The sequence below is a fragment of the Candoia aspera genome, chromosome 6, assembly GCF_035149785.1.
Source record: "Candoia aspera isolate rCanAsp1 chromosome 6, rCanAsp1.hap2, whole genome shotgun sequence".
Taxonomy (NCBI): Eukaryota; Metazoa; Chordata; class Lepidosauria; order Squamata; family Boidae; genus Candoia; species Candoia aspera.
In genome coordinates this window covers 77,134,185-77,161,026 of record NC_086158.1, presented here as the reverse complement: position 1 = coordinate 77,161,026, position 26,842 = coordinate 77,134,185, and the positions used below count along the sequence as shown (strand labels likewise).

At 37.0% G+C, this 26,842-nt stretch overlaps 1 protein-coding gene across 2 annotated transcripts in view; it reads right to left on the bottom strand.

Moving 5' to 3' along the window:
* Positions 1 to 231: 231 nt before the first annotated feature.
* Positions 232 to 26,842, bottom strand: part of PRKG1 (protein kinase cGMP-dependent 1) — a 776,897-nt gene continuing 750,286 nt past the window's right edge. For both annotated transcript variants that reach the window (XM_063307452.1, XM_063307451.1), the window contains exons 11-18: positions 21,607 to 21,746; positions 19,058 to 19,147; positions 11,411 to 11,552; positions 9,881 to 10,044; positions 5,895 to 6,017; positions 5,461 to 5,523; positions 4,478 to 4,544; positions 232 to 1,719 (exon numbers count right to left, since the gene is read on the bottom strand). In XM_063307452.1, coding sequence (XP_063163522.1) covers positions 1,621 to 1,719; positions 4,478 to 4,544; positions 5,461 to 5,523; positions 5,895 to 6,017; positions 9,881 to 10,044; positions 11,411 to 11,552; positions 19,058 to 19,147; positions 21,607 to 21,746 — 888 coding nt within the window. In that variant the 3' untranslated portion in view covers positions 232 to 1,620. The remainder of the gene's footprint in view (positions 1,720 to 4,477; positions 4,545 to 5,460; positions 5,524 to 5,894; positions 6,018 to 9,880; positions 10,045 to 11,410; positions 11,553 to 19,057; positions 19,148 to 21,606; positions 21,747 to 26,842) is intronic.

Sequence of the window (26,842 nt, the reverse complement as noted above, 5' to 3'; positions counted from 1 at the left end):
GATGCAGGACTGCTTCAGCAGCACACTGTCAAATGCTAACAAAGTCATACTGATACACAGAAGTCTTTGCTGAAACTGCTTCGAACATCCCTAAACCATTGCTATCTCTTCTGTCCTCTGAACAGGTTGGACTCCCGTAACTTCTAAGCAACAAATTTGGACAAATTGGTCTATGCCATTGATCTGTTAAAAGATTCATAACTGGTAGGTATAATTCACCTTAAGATTTAAAGACTTACTAATTTCAGTAAGAGATATTTAAGTGTGGATTTAATTCTCCTTTTGAAATGAATGGGATATTGAAACATTCTATTTCAATTGCATTGTTCCATGTTTATAGACTAATCTGTAAGAGCTACTGTATGTTTTACAAGGAAAATTTGATCAATTATCTTTTGAGAAAAGGAATAGAGCATAATATTTGTGGGAACTGGAAAATAGAAAAGGAAAACAAAGTTAGGGCAGTACTGCAGAGTAGCATTGAAAATACATATATATCATCTGTATATGAGTGTGTATAAGAATACACAGACTCATACACACAGTTTCAATTGATAGTGAAATTTCTTGCTACATTTTTTTTTCTGAAAAATGAGTGTGAAAGTTTGATTATTTTATTTCACGGATGAAAGATGAACATAGCACCTATATAATATGCAGTGGATCTCGCAAGTTCAGGGGGCTCTCCAAGGTAATTGTTATTTTAGAATAAGTGTAAATGCCTGTTAGACTGGTTGGTTAATGTTATTTTGATTTTAGGATCTCTGAATAAATATTCCTCTTTTTCTTTTACAAGATAGTTATTGTATATATGTAAAATGAATCACTTTATGAACAATTTTTCACATGCTCTTATGTATCTGTGTCTACAAAAGAAATGATAGATATAGTACGTTCTCAGACACATGATAGGAGAATCGACTGACCCATACTTGCTTTAACAGTTTAACTGGAACTGTAGCGGTTGTGCTTCTGTTATCAGTTGGGAAGAAAAGCGCATCAGAACTAAAAATGGAGAAAGGTAACATTCATTCTTGTCTTGTATACTGCTTGAAAAGAAGGACAAATTATAGCACTGCTTATACATGACGTGAGCTCCTTCACAAACAGCTTTGTGGTCCTCCTTGGTTTAACACATTGGCCTACTTTAAGAGGCTCAATACACTCAACTTGCAGTTTGGGAGTTACCCCAGTTACTGTACCGTAGATTCTACAGTGTAGAATGAGCTACAGTACTTAACAGTTTGGAATATATTTAGCGATAAAGAAAATGAACTTATAGCTAGAGTTATGTGCATCTTATTCTATGAACTTTCAAATTACAATGGAGCATAGCATGTTCAGTACCATGATAGAAAACACATTTAATTATTGGTGAAAAAGGTTTTGCTTCAGGACCACCATGTCAACTGCTGGGTTAAGTTCAAAACAGAAAACATTTGAAGAGCACTATTGTCATCTAAGCAAGAAGTCCTAATGCCACTGTAGTTACTGTAGCAGCATCAATCAAGGCATCGTGGTGACCCCGAGCACGAATCCTTCCCAAATCCTTCAGGTCTGCTGGCAGCCATGTCTCAGGAAGCTGTCTTCAGCAAGGCAGAAGCAGGTAAGAGAAAAACATTAAAAGTCTATGTCCCATCCTGAGTTGTCATCAGGTGGTGGTTCATCGTTGTCCTCAGGGAAGCTATCAAAATTGCTTGTATCAGTTGGAGATGCAACCTGTCCAATGAAGGAAATTAAACTATTGGTACTGTTAGTTGTTGCATCTGGAATCTTTACACAATTTTCTGATTTCAGCTATGACCCCTTTATACCATTTGTGAATTCAGGTTTCCCAGTAAGAGTGAGAGGTGGTTTGGAAACTTAGGATCCTGCCGTTTTCATTCATAATACTGTTCTATGTAGTACCGTTAAAAATATTCTGTGACTGGCAATAACATGGGTTAGGTTGCTTCTATTCAAAATGTGTTGTGCAGAACAAAAATGATGGAAAAAGTGGTGGGAAAAGATGGGAAGGTATGATGGACACCCCATAAATTTCGTGAATAAGGCAGGGTGATTGTACATTTAAAAAGTAATTTTGAAGCAACCTTAAAATGAATGGTTTGGCTTTCTAGTATTTCCTAATCAGAATGGAGAATTTGACAAAATAATATAAATATTTGTTAATGCCACTGACAGCCATTTAAACTGATCTACAAAGCTGCAATCTAATGCAAATATATGGCAGGTTACATGTGAAAAACAGAACTGGGTGTAGAATTGTTTAGAAAATGCAAGCAATGACAGAGGAGAAAGAAATTGCTGCCTTTGTCCACATAGAGAAGGACTGTGTTTATTTTTGCCACATATGACAGAGATGCCACATATGACAGATATGTGGGAAAATAATAAGGATAGAATGTTGATATTTTCCATTGAACTTGACACTGTATGATTCCATATTATTGAATTAAATATGGTAGTTCCATTATTTAAATATCAACTGTTTTTCTATATTATTTGACTTGGGAGAATTCTTTTTGGAAGAATCTGAAAAACTGATAAAAGAACCTAAAAGAATAAGTTGGGATTGGTTAATTTAAACTTAAAATAATCAATACAAAACATATAATCTGATTTTAGAAAAGTGGACACAAAATATTAAAAATTAACAAGGTGTAAGTAATATAAGAGTTTACCAGTAAGTCTTGTCTATATTTGTATGTCCCCCACCCCCACCCTCAGGGCTAATAGCATTTTTTTCCCCTAGTAGTACTGGTAGCAAAGTATCTGTTTAATGATTAAAAGCAATACAATAAAGACAATACAAATATTCTCTCTCCTCCAAAATAAATTAAACCTGGTAGTGCTGTTCCTGAAAATTGTCATTGCTTGGGTAATGGTGATGTATTGAATGACAGAAGAAAACTTACTATTTTCAGAAAAATGACCTTCATGATTCCTAAATAGATTGAAATGTACATTCATTCAAACAGAATCAGTTATTTTTGAATTTGTAAATTATTATTTGGGGAGATATACATAGTTTACAGATGGTTTTTCCATTTACCAGTTGAAGTAAAGTGCAAAGAAATTCAAGAATTTTATAGTGAATGTGTGAAATCAAATCAGAAAAGCTAAATATTTAAAATTATATTCAACATGGGTATAAATCCAAATCTGATAGTAAACATTTGTTTATTTCATAAGTGGTAAAATTCAAATAACATGTAGAAAATTAAACTAAATATGATGAGTTGTAGCAAATTAAGGTGTATTCAAAGAAGATCAATCACGTTAATCACCACCACAATTCACCGCAACTTCATTTTAGAAGGTCTCATGATCATTTCTGCAGACTACAAGTACAGGAATGCTATTCTTTGGATTTATCTAACAGGAACTTTCTTCAGTGTTTCTCTCTCTTTACTATATAAGATAGTAAACCATTCTCAAACCATGACATATTTCTGCTAAAAAGAGTTATGTTTGGTACAGAAATAGATGTTCTTCTTATATGGATTTAACAGAATGTCACTTGACCTTCACTCTTTTACAAACTTAGTGGAAACACTAGGAGAAGACTAAGTAACAATTAAGAATAGGCATCCTGACTTAAGCAAAAAACCATGCTGAGACAAGAAAATAGTCTCTAGTGTTTATTAAGTGCTCTAGTAGACAGAAATCCTACCAAACTGAAGGAGCGTGGGAAACGCAGACAGATAAATCCCAAAATTCAAGGTGGGTCTGCTCTGAGTTTCTTTGAAGGACAGTTCAAAGCCTCTAAACTACGCATGCATTTTCCCCCCTGGACAGGGTCCCCTCCTGCTCACCATCCATACTCATGACATCAGGTATTGCATAGCCTTATCTTCCTTTTTTCCCTTCAACTGTATTTTTAGGACCTGTTATCAGTATTGATCCTGATATTAACTGTTGTTTGTGTCAACATGGCTCTGCATGGAGATTGAAGCAATTGTTGTGTGGCTTGTAGGGCTCAAGTCAAGTCAAACTAAAAAGTCATTACTTTGAAAAGAAAGGCAGCATCTTAGTTACTTGTGCCACATTGGAAAAAGTATGACAAGTTGTCAGTTGAGTACAACAGCTTGTAATCTAATACGACATTTAGAAACTGATGGAATGAAAGAAGAAATGCAAAGGAGAACTGAGGCAATGTAAGTTGGAGAGAAGAACAAAGGCGCTTCCGTGACATAGAGATTTCATTAGAAATACATTTCAGGCTAAGTTTTTGTATTTTATTATAAGCTTCATCACTGATTCATTGTCAGAAAAGGTCTTCATATACATACTGCATGTCTCTGAAAATGAAGTCAAGTAGAAGTCTGCATATATGGGAATGCAAATGCAGGATAAGAACATGTATCTATTCTTTGGATCAGAGCTTATGCTTGTTTTTCCAATGAGTTTATTCAGCAATTTTCTCAATTTGTGATTCCAATATACACATTTTAACAAGTAAAAAAACTGTACTCACACTTGGTATAATAGGAGGTGTCAATGTACCTTTTCTTAAACCTTCCCAGTTAAAGCCTTCAAACCACCTAAACACAGAAAAATGATATAAATCATACATGGAAATGAACATGGCTCAGCTACCATTGCAGCAAGACCAAGTAGCCTAGCACTAAGCATTACAAAATTTACATTTCTGAAACCCTCTTACTTAATACTGGGAGGGGAGTGGGTTTATGGAACACATAATTTTATCTGTAGCATCAAGATGAAGCCATGATGCTTAATTGTGTGCAGTTAGGGCAGTATCAAGAATTTTCCTTAGCTAGAGAAGATTCTGAAAAAAGGCTCTGTCCAGATGCAGATCTCAAATCTGTGATGAACAAAAATAAAATAAGTCTATGGATATTAAATGATTTGAGATTCCCAGATGTTGAAGCAGCTGGACAGATACTTTGATAGTGGCTATCTGTTTTCTTCAAACATGTAAGGAAAAAAAAAATAATGAACATCTTTCCATAAGGTAAATGGATCTGACTTTTTTGATATCTGTAACCCTATTTACATGTAACCTGCTCCCTGTTTATGATGTATCATGTTGAGCGGGGAACATTGTTTCTTTGATGGGCTTTTGAAAGAAGTCTGTTTATTTATTATCATATTACTGTATGTTATTGAATTTGGGTGCTGTCCAACTCCAGCCAACCTTGAAGATTTTTCATTTACAAGACAGTCTTTAGGCCTATTAAGTTAGCTAGTACATCCAGTGCCATATGCTGGCTGGGGAATTCTGGGAGTTGAAGTCCATCTGTCTTAAAGTTGCCAGGCTTGAGAAACACTGATGTATACAGATGGTTTAGATTCATAGTTGTCTTATATAAAAAAACTCTAGGTACTGAATTGTGATTCTCTAATTTCTCTCAATTCTTCTTCCATGCAAAAATAGACCCCATGCATTGATGGATTTATATACAGAATTATTTTTTCTATCTAAAATATACCTACTTGTGCTTTTGAATATCCTTGACTCCATTTTTCAAGTTACCTAATCTTTCTGATGGGTTGTCCCTGTTTAAAAAGAACAGAACAAGAAAGAAGTTATAAAAGAAAGTTGGGAAGCAATGCTTTTTCTAATATATTTCCTCTTAAAATGGATATCACATGTGGCTAACAGTGACAGAAATAAAGAATGAAAACAAAATATTGACATCAATGAACTTAATTAACAACAATAATTAAAAAAAAACCTAGAGTTGTTTTTATACATATTCCTGTCTTGGTGAGAATTTTTTTTATTTGTTCAATCGAGTCCAATTCCTGAAAACTGTCTGGACAAGCCCCTGCAGTTTTTGTGGCAAGGTTTTTCAGAAGTGGTTTGCCATTGCCTCTTCTCTAGGGCTGAGAGGAAGTGACTGGCTCAAAACATTTAAAGTGTTTACCTGCATAGTTTTTTAATTAAGTTAGCAGCATTTTTGGCAATCTTCTTTGGAAATTCAATCATATCAATCCCCCTTAGTATGATGTTATATGTTTTCATGGGATCTGGGCCTGAGAAAGGTGGACTACAGAAAAAAGAAGGAAAAATACTAATTAAAATCTAGTAATAGACTTTTTACAAATAAAATTAAATTAATAACATCTCTTAATGATAACTATATTTATTTATCATTAACTCCAACACTACATTAATACTTGCACTACAGTTTTTCCATATTTGTTTCAGTCTATGTCAGAATGACTTTTTCATTGCGCCAAGATGGTTTCATGGTTGTTCAAATACTTAAATCCCAGTTAATTTTCCCAAGTTCATTAAGCCCAGAAGAACAAGCAGAGATTTCCGATTTCTTCATTTCATTATGTCTTTTTAAGAAGCCACGGAACCCACCAGAATATGAATGCTTTCACAACTATAGAATTAGAAGAGTAAATGTCACGTAAAGGAAAACACAAATAATAAAGACAGATAATTGTCTCAACTGCTATTCTATAAACAGTAGTGATATGTTAATAGGGATTTTAAAAATTGCAGTTAGATAACACCAATTTTTCTCATTTTAGTGAGTGATGACAAGGTTTTGAACATTATTACCAGCCTCTAGTCCTAAATATGTACTAAGATCTATAACATGTAAGGTTTATTAATAAGATTTGTAATTCATCTGTCCACTAGATTGGCAGCATATATGAAGAAGTTCTGTAATATCAGACATTGCACCTTCTGTGATTTCATAATTTGGGATGGGATGTACATAATCTGCCCCAGTGGCTCCCATTCTCATGGCCTATCAGCAGCTTATGGCAACTGGGCTGATTGAGAAGGCTTTTGTTGACTGATAAACAAGCACTGCTCATCGTGTCATACAGCGTACCTCTGCAGCTACTGTAAGATTTTACCTTTCAAAAGGACCCCATTATATCCCTGCCGCTTGCAAGGTCTTTCAAGCTAAGGTAGTCCCCCAGCTTCTCTATGGCTCCCAAATTTGCTCCTTTGCAAAGTTTAATATTATTGAAACCATTCAAAATAAGCTGATTAGGGCCTTATTGATAGTTCCAAAAAGTATCCAAAATGCCATCTTACGTGTAGAAACATGTATAGCTTCATTGGATGCTAGAGCATGGTTTCTTCTTAGTACCTTCTGGCTAAAGTTAATCCTATTTCCTATACCACATTAGTACTGAGAGGTCATTTTAAATCATAATGGCTTAAACAAGCCCTAGATAAAATTCATTTACTGGGCTTCTCTATGGAAAATTTGTGCTCATTAGATTTTGATAATGCTAGAACTGCCCTCAAACAGCAAATTTGGCATGTACTGTAGATCTCCAAACAAATTTGAGCAAGGTCTCACATCCCAGTAATTATCATATTCTTCCAAAAGGGTTTGCTCCAGCTTCCTATTTATCATCCATTGTGATTCAGAAATTTCATAAAGCCTTCACTTTGGCCAGGCTGGATGCGTTGCCCTCAGCAGTCCTTTCTGGATGATACTCCTACATATCTTCAGTTATGTCCATGTGGTGATGGCTCAGTAGAAACTCTAAGCCACATACTACTATGCTGCTTGCTATATAAGGACTCTAGAGAGACCTTCATTTATTCAATCTTGAATAAATTTCCAGGTAGGGAATGTGATTTCTACTTAATGTTACTTCTTTAGGACAAGGACTCAAAAATATCTTCCTGAGTCACTCAGTTTTGTGCTACCATCTGTACAATATGCTGCACCATTGATTAAGTTTGGAACTTCTTATAATACTATTTTTATTCTGCTTTATTTTATTATATCTATTCTTAGATCCTATTATACTAATTGTTTTTCTGATATACATATGTATATATGTAAGTAACAGTTCTATTAGATATTATATTGTATCTGGCTATAGGACTGTAATAAACTGATTTATTTATTTACACTGACTAGAATACATTTGGTAGCTAAAAGGCATAAATCAATAACCTTTGTTTTAGGGTTATTTTCTGGGGAATGAAGGATTTTTAAAATGATTGCTATACTAAGGTGGCTGAGAAATCTACATGTTGCTGGAGTCCAATTCTCATTCGCTCCAGCCACCATAATGAATGGACAGGGTAATGGGTGTTACATTCTAACATCTGGAACCCTCATGTCCCCAGGCACAGTCTGAGAAGTCACTAACCATTACACAGAGTTTATAACATTTTTTTGGAATATTTTGTGAACAGTAGTTTGCTAATAATAAAATAATAAAGCCTTATGCCAACTGATGTTTTTCCCATAATGCTTATGGGAATTCATGTGCAAAATTTTGGGAAAACACACGTTTGGGAAAGGGCATGATATGGAATCATTTCAGTTCATTCTGTAAGAGTTAAAACTGAGCTGAACAGTTGTTTACTATAATGTATTTTATTCTTATTATACTTCATTATAATGGACTGACATGTCTATTGGCCAAATTCCAAAGCAATTTAAAGACACTAGAGGATGCTCAATTTGGCAAGGATGTAAGGATCTATTACTATAGGTAGTACTATTATTAGTATCTTCTATAAAATATAGCACTTCTAAATGTTTAAAGACTTTCAGAAGTATTATTCTGTGAAGTAGGTATTAAATCCTTTTTAAAGCAGCATTTTGAATTCGAAAAGAAAAGATAATTTTTTTTTGACAGAGGAATGATTTGAATCCAGGACTTGCTCGTCTAAGTCAGCTGAACTGTACACAAGATTATGTCTTGTATCTTTCACTGACTGAATTTCTTGAAATTAAGCAGCCCTGGCTTACCCTTACACTGTTTCTAATTTTAAGGAAAGGAGATGGTGTTTTAAAAAAAGCTGTAAATCCATGTTGGTTTTTTGCATTTATCTAGGTATTTTCTTAATTTTAACTGGCATTACTACAATAATAACATCCAAAAAAGCAAGCCAATAAGCTTTCTTACACATGAACCTTGTCCTAACTTAGAGTGAAGTGCCACGCTGAGACAATGAGTCTCTAGTGTTTATTGAAGGCTCAGAAAGTAAGAATCCTGCCAAACTGAAAGACCGTGGGAAACCCACACAGATAAATCCAAAACTCAAGGCAGGTCTGCTCTGAGTTTCTTTGAAGGACAGTTCAAAGCCTCTAAACTACGCATGCATTTCCCCCCCTGGATAGGGGCCCCCTCCTGCTCACCATCAGTACTCATGACAAACCTACTCAGAATTTATATTCTTTATAGGTTCTCCATTAGCTCCACCTGCCTGCAGATGCGAAGTGAGTAGTGATCCAGATAGAGTGCTGTCAGAGATGATAATCCAGCCCTGAAATACGGACTCTAGTGAAGTTCAGCTAGCAGCCTCTAATATATTTTTCACACAGATCGATAATCTTTCTATTTAGTGATTTTTACTTATTTGTTTTTTAACTAAAAGCTGTGTTTAACTTTTCTTTAGAACTGTATTGTTTCAAAATCTGGGCATTTGCTATCTAGCTGTTTTCTAGTATGTTTCAATTTTGTTTTGATTGTTTTATATTTTGGGGAGATGTTTGAAGGTCCTCCTTGAAGATTGGAGTTCATTTTATGTATACATCAGACTAAACAAATCTGATCGGTACCATGGACTCATGATTTGGTGCACTGGTAGAAGAATGCAGGTTGATTTGGCATGGGGGCAGGGAAGTGCTCACCGATTAGAATGAATGAACAAAAACAGCTAATTTGCCTCATCAGTGTCCTTTCCTCTTACATTAGCCACCCAAAGACTTTAGTTGCTAGAACGCAGGTTGTGAATCCTTGCAAAATAATAATGAGCAATTCCATGGTACGTTTTTAAGCACTTTTTTGTTTATCATAGCATATGCCAGCTCTGAATCCCAACTCTTTTAATCAAAGTGACAACAGCAGAAATATTCTCTAATTTGCTAATCTATTTTTATCTGTAGCTCCAATTCAATGCCCATACCTGCCAGTCAAGAGCTCATACATTAAGATTCCCAGTGACCAGTAGTCTGCTGAAATGTCATGACCTTTGTTCAGGATGATCTCTGGGGCTACATACTCTGGAGTTCCACAAAAAGTCCATGTTTTCTTTCCAAATCCTATTTTTTTTGCAAAACCAAAATCGACCTGTGAAAGAAGGTTCACACATCCATCAAGGAAGACAAAGAGTAAAAAGCACTTACGCAGGCCTAAGAATACAAGGAGATGATCACAACACAGGTTTTCCTTAGCACAAGGACATTGGAAGAAAAAGTTTCATAAGCAAATTCTCAAAGGAGGACTATGAGAAAAAGTACTTGTAGAACCAAAGAGGAGCACATTTCTACTGTTAAGACTTATAAAAGCATTAGCAATTTTCATTTAGTAAAATGAGTTAACAAGAATAATCTAAACCTTCCAGTTTTACAGCTGCCTAGTGATGAGCTTATGTGTCCTAGCTGGTTATATACCTAAGATTTAAACCATGTAAGTAGTATAGATCAGTAACAGGCACCACCACATACTGTACATTGTATTCAGCACCCCCATTATGCTCTTCTGCAATTCCAGTTCCCAATCTCCTTAACTCAAGAAAGGGTAAGGAACTATGTATATCTGAACATGGCCTAGTGCCATCTGTAGGCCAAATTACAGTATATCTTCATCTGATTCATGGTATTTCCAAAGATCCTATGATTAAATTTTGGTAGGACTGTATAAATACCATGGTGATCTTATTGTTTTTTCATCTTCCTCCACTCTACCACGTTATTCGTATTTCCTCTAAGTGGCCAGAATTCTTGTGCAGAAAAAATTCAATAGGCATAATATTGGAATTAAATGAGAAAGGGCAAAATTCACTGGCTTTCTTGTCATTACCAATATGTATTTGGAGAACATGGAAATTTTGGAAAAGGTCCTTTTGACTAGTAGGTTTCCCATAACTTTGATTATAGCTCAAAACTCATATTCAATTTGAATAAGACCCAGGCCTAGAATTTCTGTAGCCTGATGTTAAAATGGTGTTAAGGTGAAGTTCTCCTAAAAATGAAACCCAACAGGAAATCAAATCATTTTAATATGGGATAACTTACGGATTAAAGTAACAAGCTAAAGTGATAGTGTAATAAGTTCTACAATCATATTTGGTTATTTCTTCAAGTTCATTAAGATATTAAAACCTTGTTCTAGTACCAGAAGGATGCAATAGAACTGAAAAAAACAACTTCTGAAATTATATGCAGAAGAACAAAAGTCAATTTTTGCTCATTTGGAACCCATAAATAATTAGATCAATCTGTTTGTATTAATTGTTTTATAAATGGTTTGTCCTGGAATTACAGAGCTGAATACTGCCTTTCAGCCAGAAGTACTGTTTTATGGCTGTTATAAACCTGTTAGGAAAGGTATTTTATTATAACAGGAGAGGCAACAAAGCCTTAACTGCAATGCAGTGAGCAGGACAATATAATATTTTATTGCTGTTCGGGAGGAAAACATCCCCAGCACTCACCAATTTGGCATAACCTCGGTGATCTAGGATGAGGTTTTCTGGCTTGAGGTCCCTATAAATGATTCCTTTGGAATGCAAGTATGCAAAAGCTTCTACCACACAAGCTGTATAAAATCTGGTTGTAGAATCTTCAAATGAACCTCTGTAAAGACAAGACGGAGACAGACAAAGAGAAAGTAATTACTTATTCATTCAACCAAGAATCTTGGGCAACAGTCAAAACAAACATGATAAAATCACTACAGTGTGATCAGTTAAATGTAAAAAACAAAACAGCCAATTAAAAAGGGAAGATAAAAATAAAAAGCTCAACACAGTAAAAAGTAAAAGTAAAAAGACTGAACATATTTAAGGAGATTTTTAAAAATTCAACAACTCTAAGACACATTTAAGATACGTATGAGCAGCAAAACGCATAACATCTTTTTTAAAAAAGCAGCAAAATACTAAGTGAACAGTTCTAGGAAGGATAGTCAACAAATAAATATTAGTGCTCTAAAACAGTCCTATCCAGATCTCAGTTTCGAGGGGTCCTCTGTACACAGCCTCTGATGATAAGCTTAGAACACACAGCCAACAACAAATAGAAAAAAAATTTCTCAGATATTGTGCTTCAGCTTTATATCTGACACTTCTTTTCTTTTCCTAGTACAGAAAATCTCACTGCATTACTTCAGTACAAAATAAGTATGTTCAATAACTAGACCTAATGAAAATAATCGGATTTATGTTCATTGTGACTCTTTCATTGATTTCAATAGGACTGATCTAAGCATGACTAAGTGGCAATTCAATCTGTTTTTATTCCCATATTGCAGATAAAGGATCTGAAAACAAGAGAACAGGGATTTGTATAAGCCTGCTTATGAAAATGACCTGGGACATCCTGGTTCACAGCAAAATACTTTAGGTATTCTATTTTACTAGTTCTACCATGAGGAAGCAGTAGGGTCGCTTAAAGAGGGTGTGTGTGTGTGTCTGGGGTTCATATAAACGTAGCCAGTCAACTCAGGTCACCTTCCGACTCCTGGTTTTGTGTCCTTGCACCATCTGATGTGTATGAACAGAATTTTTCTAGGAGTATAAATATAGAAACACTGCCTGCATTAGGAGATGGGGAAGAGACAGAGACTTTCTTTCTGGGAATCATTTCAATGCAGAACAGAGTTCTGGCAATTTGGATTGGGCTCCAGTAATAAGTTGATGAAAGTACTAATTTGTGTTGATCGGTATTGACTTGGTAAGAATAAACTAGCCTTATGCCAAATGGTTTGCTCCTCTTTCATTCACCCCATTCTGCTAGGTGTTTGGGTGTGTGGTCAAATTAAAGGGGAATGAGGGAAAATTAATGTATATGCAAATACTATTTGGAATTTACAAATAGGGAAGGAGAAGTTATCTTAACTGGCTGTTTTCCTTTTACTTAAAATCCTATGTATGCTCACTTGCAATGGCTTAGGGGCACACTCAAGTGAGGTCAAGTGATCATTCTTGGAAGAAAATGAAGAAAGATGGGAAAGCTTCCATTCTACTTATGTGAAGGTAGGGCTTTAAAAAGAAAGTAAAATAAATAAAAATAAAAGTAATACACCCTCCCTTGCAGCCTCCATGAATATTTCCAAAAAATTATTTTATTCCCTGTGAAGAAAAGTAGAAAAACATCCAGTCTTTGCAGGAAGTACAGAATCCTTTGCAGGGAGTACAGAAAACAGAAACTCTCTTTGCAAGGAGTACAGAATATGAATCCTCACTGCCAACGATGATTCTGTTCTGTGACTCTGACCTTGTTGATATGCCTTAGCAGCCTCAAGCCTAGCCATCATGGCTTCCGGAAGAGAAAAACCAAAATAGGAGTGACAGCACCATCATTGAAGACTGTCCGAAAAGAATAATGGAGCACCACTGATATTCCCCATATAAACCAGAGATTTTCACACTGATGAAGACAGACATCCGATTATCCCAGGTCTACAAGATATGAGGGCATTGATTTTGCTTTGTTTAGATGTGCTTTTGGAGCAGTGTGGTGAATTATTTAAATATGTTCAGGATTTTATTTATTATAATTTATTATAATTTTTATTTATTAAATTTATATTACCGCCCATCTCCCCCGATGGGGGACTCTGGGCGGTTTACAATAAAAGCGATAATAAAAACATCTACGCTTCAATGTCACTTTAAAAACATAAATAAGATAAAAAATATATAAATATAAATATAAAATTCAAGAGGAGATGGAATCCAAATCAATAGGAGGTGCTATGGCACCAGCCACCCCCGGGTGGAGCTATTACCTGCCCCCCATCCCATGCAAGGTGGCAGAACCAGGTCTTCAGCTTCTTCTGGAAGGCCAGGAGCGAGGAAACCCTCTCAACTCCAGGGGTTTTAAGAGCAGACTACTTGGCACTGCTTTTCTCAGGCAGCATTAAATCTTGCAAACCAAAAATCACAGTTCAACCATTTTTGTGAGAAATCGCTGGAAGTGTCAGAAGAGAATTTAATGACTTGACTGCAAAAGCCCACTAGCTATCAAAAGAACCAGACTGTGAAATAGCTGTGGACTATGATAGAATCACATTACTCTGTTTGCTTGCTTATTCTTAGGACTTTTGTTTTTTAAAAGCCATGCATTTATTCTCCATACTGAAAATATTTTTTCTTCATTCCCTTGTGAATAAACAAGGCATAGAGATCAGAAGCTTACCACCAACAAATCACAAAATCTAAAGTCACTGCTATATATTACAACAGTGTTTCTCAACCTTGGTCACTTTCTGATGTGTGGACTTCAACTCCCAGAATTTCCCAGCCAGCCATGGCTGGGGAATTCTGGGAGTTGAAGTCCACACATCAGAAAGTGACCAAGGTTGAGAAACACTGTATTACAGCCAACTGCCAAATTAACTTTTAAAACCAGAACCAATATGGTTAGTTTTCTTGTTAGATGCAGATGGTTTCACATTTCATGTTCCCCAAATTAACTTCTGGGTAAGCACATTAAACGCTACACTTCATCTTTCCTTGGGATAGATATATACTGATATTTTGCTGTGTGAGCCTATACTAAAGCAGGCATGCAGCCTAAAACTAAAACAGCATAAAAAGTTAACACGGTTTTGCTAATGCTAAGCATTTCAATTATTAATAGATGACCTAAGGAAATAAAAGAAAAAATCTCTTTCATAGCTAGATGGCAGCAGATACCAGGAGTAGGACAGAAAAAGCATTAAAAAAAAACCCAACCCACATATCAAAGGCTTCTGCAAACACTTAAAAGAAATCTTAGCTGATGGTAATTTGTATTGTAATTTTCTTATCTTTTTCTTTTAAATAAATAAATACTACTAAATGTTTGGAATTTTAAATGCTAGTAAAATACAATATTGCAAAGGTAAGTTTTGAGATTGCATCACTATATTTTTGTCTTATTTAACGGTGTTATTTATGCTGCTGGCAAATTTTAAATACAGTATTTACCATCAAATTATAACTCAAATGATCTACTTTTATTTATATAATTTCAATCAGTTGATACTCTGTATCTCATAGAAGCCCCAGGTATATTAGCCTGTAAGTTCATCCTTTCATGTCTTTTATTGCCTTTTAAACTATTTTATTCCTGTATTTTGTTTTGTTTCTAATGTATTGTGGAATTATATGAACACTCCGGAATCTATTTTGCATCCTGCCTTTATCTATATTTGGATGGCGGCCTAAAAATTTAATTATCCTCCTCCTGATAATGTTTTGACTTAAATATTTATTCATTTATTCATTCAATTTATATTTATATGGCTGTCCATCTCAAATTCATGATGCTGGGTGGCTGACAACAACTAAAAATGATATAAAAACATAAAATAATATAAAAAGCCCACAGAAATACAATCAGAAGCCAAGGCTAAAAGAAAAACTAACAACAACAAATTAACACAACCACTGCACAGTTTTCCACACATTGAGATCCCCAAGCACAGGGACAAAACCACATATTTAAGGCCTTGCAAAAAGGCTGCAAGGTTGGGGCCAATCTAAAGTCCAGGGAGATGATGTTACAAAGGGCAGGTGCCATGAGAGAAAAGGCTGTCTTCCTGGACATTCTATAATAGATGGGACCTGGAGCATTTGTCTGTTAATTCTGATAAATAAATACATTTATGCTCATTAAAAGTGGTGTTGCTTCATTTCCCTTGATTACTGTGTCAGCTGGAGTTTGGTCCCCCCAGCCCACCATCACTGAGGAACTTGAAGACTGGGTGGCTGATGGCCAATAGAAAGTGTGGGAAGCAAATGTCAATTTGCCATTGTTAGAAAGTTCAGGTGATTGGTAGCGAAAACCAGAACAGGAAAAATTTTCTTTGGTTGGACTGTTGCTGGTGACTATGGATGGTTGATTTGGCTGGAACTGTTTCCATGATATTTTGAAAGGACATCTTGAGGTTCTGTGGAAGAAAGTGGATAGCTCCCTGCCTGAAAGAGAACATGTGGTGGGGTGGGGGCTTCATTAACTTGCAATCCCCAAGGAGAATAAGGTTTGAGGGACCACATGGGGAATGTAAGTAAGTGGGAGGTTGGGATGAGATACTGTATATTACTGAAAGTGTTTGAAAGAAAAGAGATAGTCAGTAGTGGTTAACCAGCTTTCAGGTTTGCTTAGTTGTGTGGTTGTAACTGGGATGGAGAATCCTGTTGGAATGGTGGAGGAGGGGTCCCATGCTATTTAACTGCTTGAAGAGGTCAAACATCAACTTGAGTGAGGTATCATCAATATGCTGACCATACCCAGCTATTCATTACCTTTCTAGGCTGAGCCATAGGTGCCCTGGAGATCCTTATCTGATATCTGGAAGCTGTAAGGGACTGGATGGGAAAAACCAGCTGAAATTAAACCCAGCAAGGTGGAGGTACTGTTCATACAAAAGCAGACTGGCATGATTCTGACTTCTACATTGGCTCTGGACAGGGTTAGACCCAGTCGGTTCACAAATTCACAGGCTTTTCTGGACTCAGGCTCCCACTTGATCAGCAAATTAAGACCATGGTCAGATAGACTTTTGCCTAGCTTCAGCTGGTGCACCAATAACAACCCTTTTCTGGCAGTGGGAGGACAGAGACTGAATGTCCTTGTGACACTAACTCTCATCATTAACTCTTCTGCGATATAGGAAGGCAACATATTCTGCCTGGGGCTACTTTTGAAGCCATCTGAGAAATTGCAGTTGGTCCAGAATGCCATGGCCTAATTAGTATATACAGATCTTCTTTGTGGGCTCAACGCTGATTGTTAATAGGTTTCTGAGTGAAATTCAAAGTGCTGGTATTAACTACAAAGCCCATGTTGGCTTGGATCTTGGTTATCTTTAGAACCAGTATAGTCTTCCTGGGACAGGATGCTTCAGCTTCCTATTCCATATCCCATTGCCTGCTTCTTGTTTTACATGGCTGCCTGGGTTGCAGTAGAGACTCTGGGTGGCTAACAACAGGTTTTTTAAAAAGAAAAACTAAACCGAACCAAAATACAAAAATAGACCTCAAAATAAACAAACACAATAATACACGTTGGGAGGTGGGGCCCTGGAAGTGACCTTCTTGGTTGCATTGTAGAGAGCTTGTTCCCCAGAGTTGAGATTGCACCCCCCCATCTTCATGATTTTGTTCTTCCAAGTGTTTGAAGTTTGGGGATGTTGGGGCAGCTTGATTTGAGTAGTTGATTGCTTAGAGCAACATTTATTTTTGTGGCCTTTGTAAGATATGTGTTTTGGTGGTTATATTTTCTCTCTTGCTGCATATTGTAAACAACTCAGAGTCTTGAGACTGCGGTAGTATGTAATGTATGAAATAAAAGAAATCCTCCCAAGAAAGTCTCACTGAATTTAATGGGAGTTCTGTTTAAGTCAGAACAGGATTGCAGCACTACTTACTTGTATGGCTCCCTCTGTTGTCTGAAACTAGCCCCCAGTGAAATTGTATGCTAAAATGTTAAAAGCACAATACAAGAGTCCATCATAATACTAAAAGCTGTCAACTTTATAAGAATGATGCTAACTCAACAACGCACTGACTGAATTGGGCTGGATGATGCAGGAACTCTTTGCTGTGCTTTCAGAAATGCATTTTTGCTGGCTGACTCCAAAGATTTTATGACAGAGATATCTGTCAGAATTGCCCCACTGGCCAAGACAGGAGCCAAGCTGTGGATCACATGAGGACACACTCCTAATGCTGCCAGCAGTCATAAGTAATTTCCAACAATAGGCTGCAAGTCATAATGGCTGAATGTTGTCTTCAGTAACATAATCCTCTCAATATCATTTACTGAAGAAAGTGAGCGGAAGGACTAATGTGTTCTGCTAATGGGCTTCCCATAAACATCTGACCAGCTATGTGATAAACTGACTGTTGGACCAAACGGGCCTTGGTCTGATCATTGCACGGCTATGCTTATCTACTCTTCTTTCAAAATCAGTTGGTAGTCAGCACAAAGCCCCAACATTATAAAATTCTATTAGGTACATACATTTTGGACACATGTAATCTTGACCATCATCTAGACATACATATTGTTTTGAATCTGGAAATTAATCGAACCACAATATTTTACTAAGACTAAACATTTGGAAGACTGAGCCAAGTCCTGGTTGGTCTAGAAAGCAGTGGCTTTTTTTGTCAGCCTAGAAACTGAAGAGTTGTCCACATGGCAGATGCTTTTATTTTTAGTTAGCACAGTCCAACACACAAGATTATTACCTGTTTAGATTAAAATTTGAATCTTGCTCAAGGACACACAACTGGTATCATAGCCAAGCCAGAATCTGACTGTTTCCCAGGTTCATTCTTTCCATTACACCATTCAAGCTCTTTTGACCCAAAGGCCTGGAAGAGACAGATGATGCTTTCCCAAGGCTATTTCCTTGCTAAAATCAGGGAACTAGCTATGCAGATTGCATATCACGTACAACATCATCTCTGCCAGAAATGTTTACACAGTAAAACAACTTGAACTTAAAAACTGTCAGAGCGTGAAGATGACAGAGATCAAATTGGCTGTATATTTTGCCCAGAATAAATGCTGTAGGGATGTCCCTTAGCAAAGACATGATAAGGTTAAGAACTTCCCATCTGGAATTTTATATTTTATATTGTATATTGTGTATTTTGTATATATATTTATATTTTTAGGTATTTATATGGTACTGTTTTAGTGATTTGCTATTCTTACTATTTGTAAGCTGCCCAGAGTTGTCATACATGAGATGGGAGGCAAAGAAATTTAATAAATAAATAAATAAATAAATAAATAAATAAATAAATAAAGTTACAGCTTACTATTTGTGAAAGGAGTAGTGAAAAGCAAGTAAACAGAGAATTCTGATAGGACAGAGATAATTGGGAAATAATTCTATTAAACGATGCTTCTTCCCACATTACAGTAATAAGAGAATAACGTCTAGGTCTTCAAAGGTTATATCTTGGACTTAGGTTACCCGCCGGACTGAGCAGCATCTGCGTCTGGCTCTCAGCTAGACAAAGAATTTCAGATCACTCTAGAAAAGTTTTTAATGGTGCAGATTGTTCACGTGATCACATTCAGTATGCCAAATGAATGTGATTTCCTATCCAAATAAACCTTGCAATATCTCTTACCTGTCCCTGAGAATTGTCCAAAGCTCTCCACCTAAACAGGCTTCCATCAACATATATAAATACTTGCTGTCCTTAAATGTCCTATATAGCCTATAAAAGAAAGGGGGGGGGGAAAGAGTTATGAACACTTACTGGAGTTTGAAATACTAAATGCAATCTGTGATCTTCTTCCACTTAAAGAACAGCTGGTGGTCTTTAGGTGTTGTATTGATACCATTTAGAGGAAAAAATTAGTCTGTCTAATCTATTCAGACTTGTATTGAATAAGCTTTTTTTTTTTTCCTGAATGTAGTAGATAACATGTAACTGAACGTTTGAGCAATTCTGCTGCTTCTTTCTTTTCCTACACTAGGGGAATACAAATACTGGCAGCTCACCTTCAGGCCTATACCGGCTACTGCCAATCTCTAATAAATTATAGATGTTGCAGGACATTTGGCCTAGCCAGGATCAATACATTGCCTTCAGCAATCATTCATGGCAAATATCGAAAGATGCCCCACCATGAATGCCTCTGCCTGTGGGGCTCCCAATTATAGAGGATATGCAACATGTCCTATGATACTGTAAATTTTTTATAGCAATTTGAGTGCCACATTCAGGGCTGATGTGCTAACAGTCAGGAACCACGCTGAGACGAGGAATAGGTCTCCAGCGTTTTATTACTGCTACATTAGACAGAAAATCCTAACAAACTGAAGAAGCATGAGAAAAACCCAGACAGATAAACCCCAAAAGTCAAGGCGGGTCTGTTCTGTGTCTCTTTGAATGGCTGCTCAACTCCACACTACTACGCATGCGTTTTCCCCCCTGGATAGGAGCCCCCTCCAGCTCACCATCAGTGCTCATGACAGCTGCAACTAAGGGGGTCAAGTGGGCCCTGGGCGCCGAGCTGGGGGGGGCGCCAAAATGAGCACTGGGGGGGGGGGCACCAAAATGGGCGTGGAATCCATGTTTGCCCCGGGTGACACAGACCCTAGTTGCGGCCCTGGCCACATTAATTAGACATCTGATAAAAGCTCTGCCAGATACAGAAGATTGGTGTATTTCTTTTCTGGTAGCAGACTATAGGGCCATTGTTACCCACAATGGGGCAACATTTGGCTAGCAGCTTTGAGAATATGGCAGTAAATATTACCCAACAGGATTGAATTCTTTTAAAACTTCTAATTTTCTTTTCCTGGTTAAATTCCTTTATAGATAATTTCATGTTCCTTTTTGGATCTTCCTTTATGTTTGAACTGACAAATAATGAGGGATCTGATGTATATACACTAGTCTAAGACTGTAATGAAGATGCTTTGCTTTGCTCATTCCCTGCCTTTAATGCTCTCTAGCTTGTTAAGCATTCTGACATAGGCAAATACCACATTTTTGCAATATTTGGATTGCTTTAAATGAAAATAAGCTATTCTGTGAAGAGATTTTGGTAAAAACCTTTTCTTTTTCTTGTTTGTTGTTCTTATTTATAATCTTTCTGCTAGAAAACTGGAATATTAAGAGCTAACTCCCAACCGTCAACAAGAACAACTTTTACTTGTATTTTTACTATTTTATACAAGTTTTATAAAATTATAATGAAGATGACCCAAAGGAGGGTAGACATTCAAGTATCTAAAGATGCAGAGGCAGAATTCAGTGTTGTTCTAAGCCACCTTCTTATGTTTTGGAGGTACGAATGTGTGTGCGTTTGTGTGTGTGTGTATACACATATACACAACTGGTTACTAAGATCTGACCTGTGCTGCTACAGCTATCAGTTAAGTATGGAACACAAGCAGAAATATAGTCAATTTCAATTAGGCATAACATTTCATAGTTTTCAGTAAGCAAATGTCTAGCTCTAAATATGCATTTGCTACTGTAGGTTATTCACTGGGTGTTTTGCAAAACAGAAAACCATGATGTTTTGGTCACATTTCAACTTTACTCTTATTTTAACTTACACTATTGTATTCACAATGAAAAATAACACAGTACAGGTAGTCCTCACTTAACATTTAGTGATGGTTCGGACTTACAACAGTGCTGAAAAAACTGACTTATGACCAGTCCTCACACTTACAACTGTTGCAGCATCCTTCCGGTCATGTGATCATGATTTTGGTGCATGGCAACTGGTTCGCATTTATGACCATCACAGCATCCCATGGTCATGTGATTGCCATTTTCAACCTTCCCGGCCAGTTCCTGGCAAGCAAAATCAGTGGGGAACCACATGATTTGCTTAACAACCACGTGGTTCACTTACTGCACATGGTGATTCACTTAACAACTGCTGCAAAAAAGGTCATAAACTCAGGTTGGATTCGCATAATGACCACTTCGCTTAGCAACTGAAATTCCGGTCTCAATTGTGGTCATTAAACGAGGACTACCTGTATTGTGTGTCAGAATTCATGCACTCATCTGATATTTCAGACATTCTAATGAATGTTTAGAACAGATGAGGCATTACATAGCAATTTGATCCAACACTGCAATGAAGAGCTGAGAACAAGTGTCTGCCGTCTGGAAGAAGGGGTCTGTACCCAAAAACACAATCATACCTCACAATAAAATCTGAGTGAGCTCCTTGCATGATCTGTTTTTCTGAGCGTATGTGTTCTTGCTGTCTTGTGTCTACTATGTGGCGTTTCTTTAGTATCTTCATTGCAAAGGTTTTCGATTCATCACTTTTCAACTGGACCTTGAGAAAACCAGACAATTGGATTATCAGAATCAGTTATAATAGGCAGCCTTATAGCCATAAGGCTGAACTCTGAGTACATAAGAGCTAACCATTACTTTCAAGTGCAAAGTAATACAAACAACAGCCTTAAAATTCTATATTTGGACTCATGAAGTCTTATTCTTCTGAGAAAAACAAATCTGAAGAAATGTCATTGCATCTAATCACTCCGATTACTAAATGAGCTGAGATGGAAAATATGTTGGAAGGGAACAATTTGATTTTGGAAGAGGAATTTGATCAGCAATTCTATACAAACATTAGAAAGGAAAATTTGGCGTGTTATTTTAATTATTTTTAATTGTTACTTTTCTAGTTTATGTATTTTAAAATATTTATATCTTATTCAGGAACTCATGACAATATATATCCTTGGACCCAACTGTGCTAGACAACACATGTCCAGTCTCTAACCTTCCCTTTCCGAGGAAGGTTGCTGAGAAGGTGGTTGGCAGGGAATTCTGGGAGTTGAAGTCCACACATCTTAAAGTTGCCAAGGTTGAGAAACACTGATCCAGACCCTTTTCAGGCTGGGTTACAGCATTGAGACGGCATGGGTCGTGCTTGCTGATGACCTTTGGAGGACTTGAGATATGGGTGGTGCAACTGCCCTGGGTCTCTTGGATCTCTCAGCAGCTTTCAGTACCATCGACCATGCTTCTGGATAGTCCTTCTGGATCAGCTTCAGCGTTGGGAGTAGGAGGCACTGTTTTGCAATGGTTCTCCTTCTTTCTTCATGGCCAGTTTCAGTCAGTGTTGTGGGGGAGGTCAAACCCTAGGCCCCTGCAGTGCAGGGTGCCTCAGGTCTCATGTCTCTCTCATCTCCTCTTTAACATCCACATGAAACCTCTGGGTGAGGTTATTCAATGGCACAGGGTGCAGTATTATCAGTATGCAGATGATACCCAGCTATACATCTGCACCCTGGCTAGGATGGTGATGCTGTTGGGGTACTGACCAAGTGCCTGAAGGCTGTGAGGGTCTGGATGGGGAGAAACTGACTTTGACTCAAGCTTGGCTAGATGGAGCATTAAGTCCCTGATTATCAGAGCCAAGATGCAGTGGGTGGGACACATTACCAGAATGGACAACCACCATATGCCAGTTGCTCTATGGTAACTGGAGACTGGAAAGAAATCTCTAGGTTGTCCACACAAGTGCTACAAAGACCAACGGAACTAGAAGCTGCGGCTGTTGACAGAACCTGCGGGCAAGTCCTGTGCTATGAAGCCTACACCAGCTTTGAAGACAGGCGCCATCAATAACTGATGGAAAATCATGAGCGGCATCACAGAATAACACCCACAGTTACAATGGATTTCCATTGTGCTAGACCCTGCACTTCTAGTCTGGGACTGCAGAACCACCTTGGTGTTCCAGATGAACTGCACAACAATGTGTCTTCTTTGAACCCGAAGGACTACCTATTATTATAGATCAAACAAGTATTTTAAAGTAAATCAAAACAACCTACAGCAAGAAACCATGACCAAAGAAAATGGGAATTGATTTCCAGAAACCTTTTGACTGTGCATTTAAGCTGCATGCAGGTTTTTTGGCCTTCACTGAAATGAACCCACTGTCACAATTCACTGGTTGACATGCTTGACCAGAGTTTGGCTTCCCCATGTCTTTCTGAGGTTGGAAGGAATCATTTTGAAAGGGTTGAAAAATTGCTCAATAGTTGGATGGAGGAAAAAAGCAGATGTGTGATATAGCAATGGCCAAAATGTCAGTGCGGTGCATTGCCAGTTTCTGCTGCACATTGAAAGGGAAATTGTTCACCTGAATATTGTGGAATGAGAGTATTTATGCTGCAAGTCATCCACTCAAAAGATGTGCATTTGTATGCAGCCCAAGACAAAAAGCTGCTTTATTTAACAACTCTGTTCTCTGATGGCTTGACATCACCAGTCTGCAACAGAGGAGGAAAACTCTCTTTCAATCTCAATTTCCTTGTTACTAAAAGAGATGCAGTTTGATCATTTGTTGAAGTTTTCTGCCTAGATTACTCTTTTGAATTCAATTGGCATTTTCTCCAATAGAAGCAGCCTGACCATTTCAGACATTTGGTGTTTAAATCAAAGATGGGACAAGTCAAATTAGGAAAATCTCAAAACTGAAGAAACAAACTAAGTTTTTATGGAGATCATTAATTTCTGTAGAGCTTTAAAATAAGGCTTTAAATATAAACCCAAAGATATATATAATAAACTGATCCAATCAATTGTACTTAGAGGGTTGAACTAAAATCAGTGGGACTCTGATCATTTAAGACTAACCCAAATCTTATTAATTATTATTAATTCAGTGGGTCTCCTGAAAGTATGATTAAGTCTAGCTCCAACTCAGTATGCTTCATTTTATCACTGACTTTTTAAAAAAAAAAGATAGCATTTTTATTTTCTAGTGTCAACAATAAAATCAAGCTGTGTTTCCAAACCTTGCTTATATTGGTAAGAAAGAAGTACTGTAGGAAAATAGGTGTTCTGGGTTATTTAGAAATCTGATCATCTTAATAGCTATAGGTTCTACTTTTGCACAAATGATTGCATCATGATTTCTAAGATTACTCTTAGGTGGTGAATCCCACTATGACTGTAGCCAAAATGTGGCCACTAAGTAATAATAATAATAATAATAATAATAATAATAATAATAATAATAAGGGGGTATCAGCACATAAGGAACTCTCTGGTCTGTCAAAGGACAAAATGTATCTAAAAAAACCCACAACTGTGAAGGACTGCCATTTTATCCCAAAGGATCACAGATCATGCTTAGTGGCCATGAAAGTAGTATGAGAATTGGAGAAATTATATGGAACATATGGGTACAAGCAAAATGTCCCCGCTTCAACAAAATGATTGCCTGGAAATCCAAGCAGGAACATTCTTGTTAAAAAAGAATGACAGTATCACATTTTGCTGTGAAAGTCCACCTGTTTTTTTCAGATAGGAGATTCTTCTAATAGGCTCAGATGGTTGAATGCTGAATAGTTTGGAAGTAAGGAAGAGCCACCCACAATGGTTTCTAGTACTGCCTGATGTCCAGCACAGCCTGCTATGTTTTTCCTCTGAATAAAGCTGATACCCCCAGAAACATTTGTTGCTGGCAAGATTCCCTATGGCAACTGCTCTTATATCTTAGGATGGGATGGGAACCATATTGACATGGAAGTAACTTGTGCATCAATAAACCACTGCGAAATCCTTCTTTCAATCATATATAAACTTTAAATTAGAACTGAAATAATGAGATCTTTGTTACTTAACTCCCCGTCACATATACATGCAAAATATATATATCCCAGTATATCCCAGACTATTGTATAGAGCAATGTTTCTCAACCTCAGGAACTTTAAGCTGTGAGGACTTCAACTCCCAGAATTCCCAGCCAGCATGCTAGCTGGGGAATTCTGGGAACTGAAGTCCACACAGATAGTCCACATAGACAGTCCACACAGTATCCAATGCTGAGAAACACTGGGATAGAGAGAGGCAGTTTGGTGTAGTGGTTTAAGGCACCAAGCTAGAGATTGTGATGTCTAGTCCTACCTTAGCCAGTTGGGTGACCTTGGGCCAGTCACTCTCTCTCAGCCCTAGGAAGGAGGCAATGGCAAACACTTCCAAATCTTGCCAAGAAAACTGCAGGGACTAGTTCAGGCAGTCTCCAGGAGTCAACACTGACTCGAAGACAGAGCAAAGCTGATTGCATGCATCTTTCCCACCAAGTGGAACATTCAACAGTTGGGGATGTTATTAATCATATACAGTCCCATAGATAGACTGAGAGAATATCATGTTCCTAAGTCAGTATGTGTTGGAAAAGGCCTTTGTTTAAAATATATATTTGTTTAAAAGACTTAAAAAGCAAACAACACTATTTTAAAAATAGCAACTTGGAGGTGAATTAGCCATTCTAAAAAGGAAAAAAAAATCCTCAGCTTTAGATAGGTAAGCTAGATATTAAAGCCCATCTTAGGCTCTTTAAACTATCTCATTTATTTCCAAAACAAAAGGCAAAAACTATTTTCAAACGACTTCCAACTAAATCTATACTTAACACATGAAAAGTAAAATTGTAGAAGTTAGGGATCAAATATTTGTGAGACTTCTAAGGCACCATGTTTTTATATCTTTATTGTTGAGATCCATATGGACTTTGAAAAGGCTGGATTGAAGTGGCAGATTCAGGGCTTGGGACAAATTCTTATAACTAAAGTATGTTTGTATGGAATACAATGAAGGTGCTTTCAAATCTACTTCACAGCCCTTCAAATGGTTCTTCTGACTTCATCCTAGACAGAAAAGAATTGCAAATTATCCTGAAGGTCACTATGTGCAATGGTAGATTTGGTATAATAGTTGTATACCCAGCACATAATGAGGAAGAAAAAGGTTATGTGAAGCTATTGCACCTCTGGGAAATGGAGCTTTGGGATCATGCTCTGATCTGCGCCATTCTTTTGCATAAAATAATTTGGTGATCTTTGATCTGAAAACTGGTGACAATTAATATGAATAAAATTAGCTATAATGATGAAAGCTAGCTAGCTAGCTAACTAACTGACTAACTAAATAACATTTCTGACCTAAATTTGGGTTATTTGATTTTATGATTTGATTTGATTTTACAAAAAGAATATATAGGGTCTCTCAGTGATTTTCTGTTTGTACTTATTGTCTCTTGACTCTTCTGCCATATAAAAAATGACAGACGAAATCACATTTTATTTGTAATGCCTGCATTTCCAACATGGATGGTATACTGGCTTTTGTTTGAAATTATTCCAGTGGGCAGCTGCTTTCTTTTTTCTGAGTGCATAATTTTGAGAGTGCCATTTAGTAATGCTAAAGATATTGGAAAGGAAATACACAACCATTTTTGAATAGCAGTACAGCATAGCACAGGATAAACGTAAAACTTCAGCAGGAAAATCTGAAGAAAACATTTTCCTTCCAGTTCAGCAAGTACAATCTAAACACACTGTGAACCTAAACTTCATATGAAAATAAGAAATGAGTGCCCCATTGTGAAAAGCGGGGCTGTT